Source organism: Tupaia chinensis, unplaced genomic scaffold (assembly GCF_000334495.1).
Source record: "Tupaia chinensis unplaced genomic scaffold, TupChi_1.0 Scaffold000421_1, whole genome shotgun sequence".
Classification (NCBI taxonomy): Eukaryota; Metazoa; Chordata; class Mammalia; order Scandentia; family Tupaiidae; genus Tupaia; species Tupaia belangeri.
In genome coordinates this window covers 1,511,506-1,524,016 of record NW_006159926.1, presented here as the reverse complement: position 1 = coordinate 1,524,016, position 12,511 = coordinate 1,511,506, and the positions used below count along the sequence as shown (strand labels likewise).

Sequence of the window (12,511 nt, the reverse complement as noted above, 5' to 3'; positions counted from 1 at the left end):
GGGCGCATGTGCGTGCGTGCCCAAGATCCCGAGAGGAGAATGGAGGAGAAGGGATTGTGGCATGGCCATCCCCCCTCGGGGGTGATTTCTAGCTTTCTGTCTCTCTGTCTGTCTCTGTCTGGCAAGCGCTTGCGCCCTATAGCAAAAACCTTTTCAAAAAAAAAAAGTGGAATAGGTTATGAAGCAGGATACTACAGCAGAGTAAAAAATGTCACTGACAGTTCAATATATACTTTCAAAAAAAAAACAACCAAAACTAGTAGAGCTATTATTGAATGTGTACTGTGTGATGCAGTGCTCAATGCAAATAAAATAAATATCTTGCTATCCTTGATTTATTACACACTGTATGCATGGTTTGAATAACCATAGTGTACCCACAAATATACAAAACAACTAAATGTAATTTAGAAATCAAATTTTGAAAAACTTAAAAATAGAAATAAAATTTCTTCATTTGCATTTCTTCATTTCTTAATAGAAAAAAGTCTCATTCTATTTTAAAAAAGAAGAAATAGAAACATCTTTTTCTCTTCCTGTTTGGGTCCTTCACTCCCTCTGTACTATGCCATATATGAAAATAGGGGCTGCCTCTTGCACAGGTGACTTGGGATAAAGGACAATTGAACAGTTTTCAAGAAGGATTTTTATGTGATTTTAATGAACGACAAGGAAAGGCTCAGTTATTAAGGGGGAGATAGATTAGTGGGACATGAAAATGCTGGAATAGTCAAAGGGGTCATCTCTAGTCACTTCTCTGAAGAAATTAGGATTTTTAAGGAGCACCCTGATTCTATCACAGGCTCCATAAAGGAGGAAAAAGTGGCCCCCTATGTAAGTCTTGCTTTTGAAACAACTGGAAGTCACATTATTGACTGAACCATCAGCGTACCTAAGTCTTTTCAAGTTGTTATGGCTATTTTTAAGAAATATTTTAAGCTTGCCCCCACACACACAAGGTGTGTACACTGACCAGAAAGAGACAGAATGACACAGTGAGAGGGAAAGTGAGAAATCATCCCCATGGGGATGGCCATACCGCAGTCCCTTCTGCTCTGTTCTCCTTGGATTTGGGGCACACACACATATATACCTAGTGTGATCATCAGGTCACAAGGTCTGGAACTTGAACTGTGGTTGGCCATGTGGGAGTCCAGTGACTTAACCACAACACCACCTGCTGGCTCTGACATAGCACGTATTTTTATAGAATGCAACTTAGTGCACTGGAATAGCTGAGGCCTGACCAAAGACATGCACCAGACCATGTGAGTGCAGCTTTAGTTCCAGTCTTCACTCCAAGCTCTAGACTACATGAAAGTATGTAGACTCTTTTTACACAGATCAGATTATATGTCAGTTATCTACTTTTAAAATAAATTTATTATTCAAAACTCCTTTCAGTCCCCAGAAGAATTCAAAATGGTATACTGAAATATATTTATTTGTTGGGATCATTTATTTTTAATTATAAGAGAAAAGGGAAAATATTTTAATACACCAGAGTAAGATCAACACATGAAATTTCATACCACAGGCTCCAAACCCCCATGAATGAAGTCAACTGCACTTTCTCATGGGCAGAATAAGAGAAACAGAATCAGAGTGTAATTATTATTGTTCATCAGAATAGCTATTCTTCACCAAGTCTGGAAAGAACCATTCTACTGTAGATCATTGTACTGTAAAGGGTTCACTGCACAGCCTCCTCCCTAGCAGAGTGAAGAATGTCACTGGACTACATAGCCTCCTGGCAGGGGCATATCCTAATGTCCTATGCACAATCCATTGGCCTCATGCCAAAACAATGTGGCCTAAGAATATGTCTCTCAATTAACTTTCTTGTCCTAGGACAAACTAATATGGTAAGGAACAGATCATATTCAGCAATTCTTCACAATGTATTGTATCTTGCAGTTGACTGTTTAATATGAATTGCACAAAAGTCTTAAAAGCTATATAAAGGTCAACAGGTGGCATAGTGGTTTAGGTGTTGGACTCCCACATGGGTAACCACTGTTAAGCCCTGGACCTGGAGGCTTAAAAATCATACCAGACATGTGCTTATGTGCCCAAAATCCCAGGAGGAAAATGGAGGGAAAGGGATTGTGGCATGACCATCCTTCTAGGGGAGTGATTTCTCATTTTTCCTCTCACTGTCTTCCTGTCATCTCTCTCCAGCGAGCACACATGCCCTATGGCAAAATCATATTTTTTTTAAAATAAAGAACTATATAAGAACCTGAAGAAGGAAAATTCTTTCAAAGTATAAGCAAATACATTTACTTTGCCAACCATCTGAGGTGAGAACAGGGCTACTGCTCCCTTTGGAAAGGTACACGACTTTGTCTTGAATGATAAAAAGAACAGAACCAACCTGTTTCATTGCTTTTATAGCCTTCTTGGTGTCAGGTAAGAATAACATAGGCAAGGTCTTCAAAAACTTCATGAAAAGTGCATGTTATAAAAAAGCTATGCAAAAAAAAGTTTGTGCCAAAATAAACTCATACTTTAATTCCATTTTTTACAAGCTTTTTAAGTTCCCTTATACTTCACCAGACTTGATATGAATGTCGTTATTTTAGTATTTTAAATCTGGCAATGGTACATTTAGCACAGTTATCAGAAAAGTAGTTTCAGCATTTGCAGTTTAATTTGCAAAAGGTATATAGTAAACTAAAAATGGCTCCCTGAAAGATATCCCTGTGCTAATTACTAAAACCTGCAATGTTATATATTATTTTGGAGAAGGATATTTGAGGATGTAATTAACTTAGGATTTTGAGATAGATTATAGCAGATTACCAATTTGGGTCCTCCTATAGTTTAGATGTCCCATCTAAAATTCATGTGCTGGGACTTGGTTATATTCATGGTGTCTTAGAGTGGGGTCTTTGGATATGATAAGATCATTAGATCAGGCCCCCATAATCGAATTCTGATATGTTTGTTTGTAAGAGAAGAAAAGAGACCACAACAGGCAGAAACTTATGAACAGCTGCTCTGCAGAAGATCCTGCCTGTTGCCATTTTGCATTCCTTTGAACCTTCCACATGGCCAGAACCATGAGTGAAACAAACCTTTTTCTCTTAAATTTACCAGCCTCAGGTATTCCTATAAGCAATACAATAACAAGGATGAACCCTAGAAATGCCATCATATTTTATTACATGAGGAACAGAGAGAAATTTGACACAGGCAAAGTGAAGGTAGCATGTACCCGGAGGAGAAAGCAGTATGAAGACTGGAACTGGAGTGATTACACCCACAAGTTGAGGAACACTGGCAGGAGACTAGGAACAGACTCCCACCTAGAGTCTCTAACAGAGCATGGCCCTGACGGCATCTTCATTTCAGTCCAGCGAAACTAATATTGGACATCTGTCCTTTATAACTGTGTAAGAACACATTTCTCCTGGTCTAAGCTATCAAATTTATAGTAATTTTTTACAGCAGCCATAGGAAACTGATACTGATTTCTGTACTGGCCAGTGGGTGCTGCTGTTGTAAATTCCTAAACATTTGGAAATGGCTTTGGAATTGGGTAAGGTATAGAGACTGAAGAACTTTGAGGTGCCTGATAGAAAAACCCTGGATTGGCTTGAACTGTTGGTAGAAATGTGGACATTAAAGGTGTGTCTAGTGAGAGCGCAGATGAAGTAAGTCATGTGGCAGAGAGAGCTTTGATCCTCTTCGAGAATACGTGTATCATTAATAGAACAGAAATAGAAATAAGAATGTTAAAGGCACTTTTGGCTTTCTTTCAGGGTCTAGTTTGCTTAACTTAGTAGGAAACCTTCCATATTTATCCACTTTCTATCAAATGCTAGGGTCTCATATTTTTTTTTTATGGTGTAGTAGTATTTTTTATTGTATGTGTCACACTTTTTCAATCCAGTTGTCTGTTCATGGACATTTGCATTGGTTCCATTCTTAGCAATTGTGAACAATACTGCAAGAAACATTCTGTGGCTATCAGAGACAATGTGGGAGGAGAATGGGAAATGGCAGAGGGTAAAAGGGTGGTAGTCAAGGGGAAAAATGAAAGAAGCAGAACATTTAAGAAACACAAAATGGAAAATTACCTGTTGAAGATAATATATATGGTAGTATCTTTGATAGAGCCAATACACAGTGTATTTTAGATGAGAAAATTCATTCTGTATGTTCTAATGCTTTACGATGAATGAATGTAATAAATAAAAATAAAGAATATATTAAATTAAAAAATAAATAAAGACACTTTTAACAAGAGCCTAGAAGAAAATGAAGAATGTATTATTGAATACAGAGGAAAAGTTACCCTTGTTACAGAGTGGCAGAAAACTTACCTGAATTGTGTTTTTGTAGTTATGTTGGAAGCACAATTTATAAGTGATAAATTTTGATATTTAGCTGAGATTTCCAAGCAAACTGTTGAAAGTGTGGTTCAGTTCTTCCAGCTGCTTATATTGTAATAAAATACGAAAGGAAAGAGATAATGGGAAAACCATGAAGAAAAAAAGAACCAGCACTTGATTATTTGGGAATTTCTTCACATTTTCCAGATTGCAGAAGAGCTAAAATTAGGCATCAGTGTTAAGGCCTCATAATTTGGAGGGACATCCAAGGCTAGGGTTGGTCAGCGTTTTCCTGAGATTAGGTCTGTGATTCTTGGATCCACTAAACCATCTCAGCAGAAGTCAGGAATACAGATGAGATTCTATATCAAGGGTCTGTGGAGTAACTTCCTGTCTATTGGTGTGAATCCTTGTACAGACCTAAGAGACCCATGGGCTTTTGAGGATCTGATACCAGCAGAAGCAATGGAAGCAGTGGCATTCTGACCTGGAAGAAAGGACAAAATGAAAGGAGGCTGACACACTCCCCAAACATTTAGGCTGATGAAACTAATCAATTGCAAATCAGTGCTACCTTTTCAATTAAAAAGGAAGGATTAGGTACCAGCAGATGGCATAGCAGTTACATCACTGGACTCCCACCTGGCCAACTGTAGATCTAGTCCCAGCCCTGTTGCTTGAAAATCATCGCAGGTGCATGTGTATGCATGTCCAAGATCCCAGGAGAATGGAGAAGAGATTGCGGTGTGGCCATCACCCTGGGAGGTGATTTTTCACTTTCTCTTTCATTCTCTCTCTCTTTTGTGACCATACACACCTAAGGCAAAAATCTCTCGGAAAAAAAAAAAAAAGAAAAGAAAGAAAGAGGAAGGATAATTCCAAGCACAGGGCCTCAGACCAAGAGGACAGAGATAAGGGCACTTTAGCCAGAGCCTGGGATCTAGGCGGAGAAACTTGAGCCAAAGAGAATTATTCTTGGACTTCGAAACCTATTGAATTTTCCTGATTTGATTCATTTATTTATTTGGTGTGAACTCGTCAGGGAGAGAGAGATACATTTGAGCTTTGGGGAGGGGTGTCATGTGACAAAGGCAATAAGATGCTTCGCTGAGCCAGATGTGCTAGACTGACCCCCTGACTTTGGGAGGACAATGAATACTATGACCATGTGGCCCTCATGTGGCCCTCGCATCCTTCATGTTTATTCTTTACCTTTTAACTGATCATTTATTTATTTATTTATTTTTGGAGAGGTTTTTGTTATAGGGTACATGTGCTCACCAGAAAGACAGAGAGAGACAGGGAGACAGAAAGTGAGAAATCACCCCCCAGGGAGGATGGCCACGCCACAATCCCGTCTCCTCCATCCTCCTCTCGGGATGTTGGGCATGTACACACACAAATGCTGGCGTGAGTTTAAGCCACCGCGTCTGGGACTTGAACCACGGTCGACTGCGTGGAGTCCAGTGACTTAGCCATTAAGCCATCTGCTGGCTCCATTAACAGATGCTTTAGAATGTGATAAGACATCTCATTGCCTCTCAAAGACCCAAGATAATTCCAGCTGCCAGCAGTATCCCCCACCTTAGAACTTAAATATCTTCTTTGACAATGCATATAGGAACTGTATATATTGAGGAGAAATGCAATTTATTTTAAAAATACACATTGTTTGTCAGAAATTTGTCTTTTAAACACTCAATATGTTGCTGGATCAGGTGGCAGTTCTACTCTTAGTTTTTCGAGGACCTTCCATTCTGTCTTCTTTAGTTGCTGTACTACTTTACATTTCCACCAACGGTGTGGAAGGATTCCTGTTTATTGACATTCTCACCAAGTTCTGTAACTCTTTGTCCTTTTTATGACCTCCTTTCTAACTGGGGTAAGATGGTAGCCACATTATGGTTTTGATTTGCATTTCTGTGATGATTAGTGATTTTGAACATTTTTTTCATAAACATATTAGCCATTTATGTTCATTTCTAGTTTTATTTGCCACAATATAAATCTTTTTTTAGAGAGATTTTTCTAGACAGTGCATGCACTCACTAGAGAGAGACAGAGACAGAGACAGAGAAACAGAAAGCAAGAAATCACTCCCCTGGGGGGTAGCCATGCTACAGTCCCTTCTCCTCCATTCTCCTCTTAGGAACTTGGGCACGCACACACACATGTGCCCAGCATGTTTTAAGCTGCCAGGTCTGGGACTCGAACCATGGTCAACTACAATGGGATCCCAGCGACATAACCATTATGCCACCTGCTGGTCCTGCAACAATAAAAAATCTTAGATAAAGCTGTCCTAAAAACTAAGAAGGAGGCCAACAGGTGGCATGGTGGTTAAGGCACTGGACTCCCACATGGCCGACCCGTGGTTCAAGTACTGGACCCCCACATCTTGCAAAAAATGTGGGTTTTGTTTTGTTTTGTTTTTGTTTTTGTTTTAACCCCCTTGTGGTGCATGCACTCACAGTAGAGAGAAGCAGAGAGAGAGAAAGTGAGAAATCACCCCAGGAGGGGTGGACGTGTGTAGTCCCTTTTCCTCCTGGGATTCGGCATCCACGCACACATGCCTGGCATGATTTTCAAGCTGCCAGGTCCAGTACTTGAACTGCAGTCGAACATGTGTGAGTCTAGAGCCATAACCACTATGCCACTTGCTCACCCCGGCAAAAAAAAAAAAAAAAGGAAAAAAGAAATTCAGAAGGAATCTAGGAAATTCTGACAGAATCCCTGGGCTAATATTAAATAGCCATACTGAATAACACTATATAATCGAATTGACTGTAGTTTTGTGATTGTGTCTTCCTAACAGGGAAAGATCGAGGAAGCAGTGACAGCATTTGAAGAACTAATACGCAAATACCCTCAGAGTCCACGAGCGAGATATGGGAAGGCACAGGTATTCTAAAATCCTTCTGTTCAGAAAACTTTTTTGATGCTCATGTGTTCTGTGTAATTGGATTTTTTTACCCTCAATATTTGCATTTCCTCTATTTCCCTTCTGATTTCTTATGCAGAATCAGTTTCTCATGCATATGCATAAACCCAAGCCAAAAAAAAAATACTGTTTTAAATAAGATAATTAATTATCGCTCTTGCACACTCTTGAGTTCAGTAGCATTTTTTTCAGGTACTTTCCATGTGGCTTCTAACTGATTTTGAAAAAAAAATAAAGAGCAACACTTTATTCCTGTCCCCCACGCCCTGCCATGTCCCCACATAGACCTGCCAGATGATGTTCACATGAGGTTCCTCTGAGCTTTAGAATCCACGTTGTGGGCTAGTTCCATGGCCTGTGGTTGAGAGAGTTGGATCCTGCATGACTGACCATACAGTGTAAGTTCAGAACTTGAAGGCTTGAAAACCACACTGGGCATGTTGGTGTGCATACCCCAAATCCTGACAGGATGGACAAATAGAGACTAGATTTTGCTGTGACTGGGCTCCATTGGGATGTGCTTTGTCCCTCTTCCTTTCTCTCTCCCTGTCTGGTGAGCACACGTACCCTCTGGCAAATTGAAAAAAAAAAAAAAGGAAAATTTATAACCAGGGATTGTAGTTATGCTTTGAATAGAGAGATCTTTCCATCTATCATTTGACACATAATGAATGAATATAGAAGATTTAATTCTAAGTGAAGAAAGCCAGACTGTGAAAAACAAACTTTGTATATCCCCATTCAGTAGATGGAACGTCTGCACTTTATGGCAGAAAAAGAAAGGCTGAAAGATATCATAGCAAAGACAGTAAGAGTAGCTACCAGAGACTGTTAGGAGAGGGTGAACAGTTGGGGGTGGGAGGGAGGAGCTCAGGAAAAAAACAAAGAAAAACATTTAGCAGACCCAAGAATGGGAAGTTATTATATATGGTAATATCTTTGACTTGCCTGACATGCAATGCATTTATGCTTTGAGAACTCACATTGTATGCTGTAAAATCATACAATGATTATATGTCAATATAAATACATACATGAATGAATTAATGAATGAATGAAAAATGCATATTAAAGTGTGTATCAGCCCCATGGTTAAGGGAGTAAAAATATAAAGTGGGTACCAGCCTCATAACCCAGTGGTTATTTGGATTCCAATGGTGACCACAGTTCAAATTCCAGTCCTAATGGCTTGAAAAATACACCAGGCGCATGTGCATGTGTGCCCCAAATCCCAAGAGGTTGGAGAAATGGAGGAGAAGGGATTGTGGTGTGACCATTCCCTATTCTCGGGCATTTTTCTATCTCTTATCTCTGTGGCATGGACATGAGCCTTCTGGCAATTAAAATAAATAATACATATGTGTATATGTGTGTGTGTGTATATATATATATATATATGCACATGTGCACACACACAGGGATGTATTATTTTCACTATAGATTCTTTCTTCTGACTCATTTCTTACTACCTGCTTTCTCCCCATCTCCCATCACCTCCATTATTGGCTGGCTTTCTTCTTCCTCGAACTCCTCCTTTCCTGAGTGCTTGTCTGTGTTTACCTGTGACTACATAGCCCTGGGGACTGTTTCAGGTCCTGGGACTATCTATTCTGTATTATTTTATGAGATGGTCACTCAGGTGGGGCCACAGGAGAGGCTTAGGGAAGGACAGAGTTAATCATGCAGTCCTAGAGACTGGCAACACTGCTTACCTTACAAGGCCGCATGGAAAGACGTCAGGTGGTCAGGAGACAGGACCCAAGAAGAGGCTTAGGCTGGAGCCTTTATTGGAGTTTCCATGAGAAAGATAATGCAGGATGGGGGGAAGAGTTTAGGACTGGCTAGTTCGAGTAATTTGGGCAGCTTTTGGACTGCAGGGGTGATCTCTAGTTACCTACCTTCATGACCCAGAAGGGAAAAGTAGGCAAAGGACAGAGCAGAAAGACTTGGTGATGGCTTAGATGGAAGAGTCATGGAAAGAAGACTCAAGGATGATTCTCGAGTTTTTGGTCTGGCCAGCCAAGAAGAGGACAGTGCCAATTCCTAACCAGAACAGGTGTGGAGAGATGAAGAAAGCACGAGTTGGCTATTGGTCTTCTTTAAGTTGGTGATACCTGTTAGTCATTCAGGAGGACATGCCCAAGTAGACCACTGGGGTTTTGGAGTCTGAGACTCCTGGTGAAAGCCAAGGCTGCATTCACAATGTGCCAGCTCCTGCAGCCCTATATCAGTGGAAACAATAGCTACAAAATGTTTCAGACCAAGGAGAAGTTGACCACAGCCTTATGGAGGGGGTGTGTGCCAGGTACCTGTATAGGACACTCACACTGGGCTAACATATTTGTAGATAAAACAAGTATTAATATTTTGCTCTGAACAAAAGCTGTTGGCCAGTTGAAATCAAGATGCTCAAATTCTTCGTATCTCCTCATTTAAAATCATTAATTAATATTGTATTAATTACATTTTAACACCTAAGTTTGTGAAAAAAAATCAATGCAGCCCCTTCTTCTTATCCATGGTAAAGATCGGGTTTAGCAAATAGCAACTGTATGATTTTTGTGAATTAATTTGAGCAGTAATCCTCAAAAATTGCTAAATCGTATTACTGTTAAACAAGAGAGAATGTGTTGTTGCCAAAACGTTGTGGCTGTTCAAATAAATGATGTGTTTTGTCACTAGTATGAAGAAAGGATGTTAACTAGAAAGAAAAATTTAAGGAAAGAATATTAACTAGAGAGAAAAATGGTTTATGCAAATGCCAATTTAATTATGGTAAAAAATATTTTATGTGTCTGAATTATTTTAGATGTGATATTAATTGTGGATACCAAAGTCTAAATAAATGCAGTGCTTCTGAAACATGTTGATTGCTGTGTTTATATCCTTATTTCACAGTAGGAATTTGAGATTTAGTCCTCAGGCAATATTTTTTATCTCTAATCTATTACGCTACAAGGTGTTATTGATATTAACATTACTGTCACTTAAAGAAAATTTTAGGAATGTTAAATTAAATTTTAATAGAGTAATTTCAAAGAAACAAATTCATAGGAGTCTTGAAAATGAAAATTCAACAGAAGATGGATTTTAGAGGGAGGAATAAGGACCTTTTTATTCTTTGTTAGCAGATTAAACAATTTAGATTATCGCCACAACTTTTTAAAGTTCAGCAACATTAAGTCAAATATAAAGTACAGTGTCTATCATTTCTAAAGTAGCACTAATACTGTCTTCTTCTTTGGATCACTGTGAAAATCAATTTTGATCAAATTTCCTGAACATCGAGCACAAAATCTTGAATTATAAACTCAATTCACTTTATTGTCTTTCACAAACTGTTAATGCCTCTGAGGCAGAACATGACACATCTCCTACAAAGGTTGGATGGCGGAATTAGTCAACAAAAGGCTTTGGGTGTTAACGTTCTGTGGCGAATGTCCAGTTTCAGTTCAGTTCCTTTTATCTACAGGTGCTAAACTGATAAAAATCAATGTGTACAATTTTGATTTTCAATGTAAGTGCCTTTGAGTTTCATTCAAAAGATTTCAAATAATAATTTGCCATTTTAGTGCTGATATTTTCCTAGTTCTGGAAGATGTAAATTGTTTATACTTTATTAAAATTAAGGACTCCGGAGCTTAAGGGAAGGGACAAGGCATACAGTATGATTGTACCATCTTACTCTCTTTTCAGATTGAGTTTAAAGATGCTTGTTCCTACCTTTATAAAAAAGGATTATCTTGGTAGGCATTATTCTTTCCGCTAACCCTACAAAGACCTGATGGGGCCTAAGTTCAAAATGCAGAGTGCAAACTATTCAACAGATGGTCCCAAAAGGACTTTCTCAACTCTAGAACTGTGTATTTCTATGAAGTCATCTATCAGTGACTGCCGGGAGCCATACCCCCAGCCGGGGTGGGTGTACAGGGAGGCGACGCGGGTGAACAGGAATCAGACTAAGACCTCATGCCCTTAGCATGTTCTTAGCTGGCTACAGCCAGAGTAAACTCCAGACTGCAACCCTGATGGCCAGAAGTCATGCGTATTTATTATAGAAGGAGTTTTACAGCAGTGGGATGGGTGAGGGGAAGTAAGTGAAACATTTTGCTCTAAAAGGTAAGGCATTCAAAGTATAGGATCAATAATCATAAAACATGACGTCCGTTTTGTTTAGGTATAAACAGTCATAATTTTTAGAACGAGGAAGTCCATTTTTTGGGTGCATCTTCTTCTTAGGTCTTGATTACCAGGGAGGGTCTTCAGATGAGGGGGTCTCCAGGAATTTTCAGTCCCAGACCAGCTTGATTACTTTAGTCCCACATTGGCTTGAGAATTTTGAGCCTCAGGTCAGCTTTTGAGAACTTCAGCTTCAGGCTAGGGTGGCAGTAATTACAAGAGCCTAGAAATAAATTCTGTCTGGTTTAGTAAAGACAAGGTTAGTATATACTAAAGTGAAATACTTATGTTATCTCTGGGGTAGTCTACAGCTAAGCCCCTCTCGGCTACTGAGATCCTTCGCCCATTAGTAATCCCCAGTAGAAGTGAATGTAGCATTCTTTATTGACATTTTCCAGGAGGGTGGGATGAGTCTAATGGGAGTAACTCCTGTTTGCAGCCGCCGCCCTACACAGCTGTCGCCTTAGTGGATCTGCATTCTTTCAGGATTATTGTAAAAGTTATAGTAAGGCTGGGGGTGCCTTTATGGGATACAGGGGTATGGCAATAAGGCCCATGGCAGAGAAACTGAGTGCAGGCCAGTACAGTAACACAATGAAGGTGAGGTCCAGAACTCGTAAAACTGTTGACCTTGCAAACAGTTCTCCTCAGCCGAGTCCTTGCTCTAGGCCTAAGGGGCAGTTCTTTCATACTCAGCTTGTGTTAACTGCATGGCCCCAGCAAGTGACCACGTCTTGGAGAGTTAATTCATCATAAACAAATACACAAGAAGCTGATGCCTTAGTAGAAAAGCTGACCTGTGAATATACAATGGAAGGTCATGCTGGCATCATGAGTAGTAGGTGTCATTGACATTGGACTTTCTTTTTCCCTGGCAGAAAAGTCTATCCTGGAGTCAATTTACAGATTTGAAATAATACTGGAAGGGCCGGAGTGTTTTTCTGTGAAGCAAGGCTGAATTACCTGTTTCTTATCTAAACATTTTTGTTTTACTGATTATCCTTTGTCATAAATCTGTCCACTTATATCACCACTGCTTCAATTCTAAACT

General features: G+C 39.5%; 1 protein-coding gene across 4 annotated transcripts in view; it reads left to right on the top strand.

Moving 5' to 3' along the window:
* The window catches only part of ASPH (aspartate beta-hydroxylase), a gene marked incomplete at its 5' end in the record, with an annotated part of 229,308 nt that overhangs the window by 127,317 nt on the left and 89,480 nt on the right, over positions 1 to 12,511 (top strand). For all 4 annotated transcript variants that reach the window (XM_027774298.1, XM_027774299.1, XM_027774297.1 and 1 more), the window contains 1 exon segment: positions 7,156 to 7,242. In XM_027774298.1, the coding sequence (XP_027630099.1) occupies positions 7,156 to 7,242 (87 nt within the window).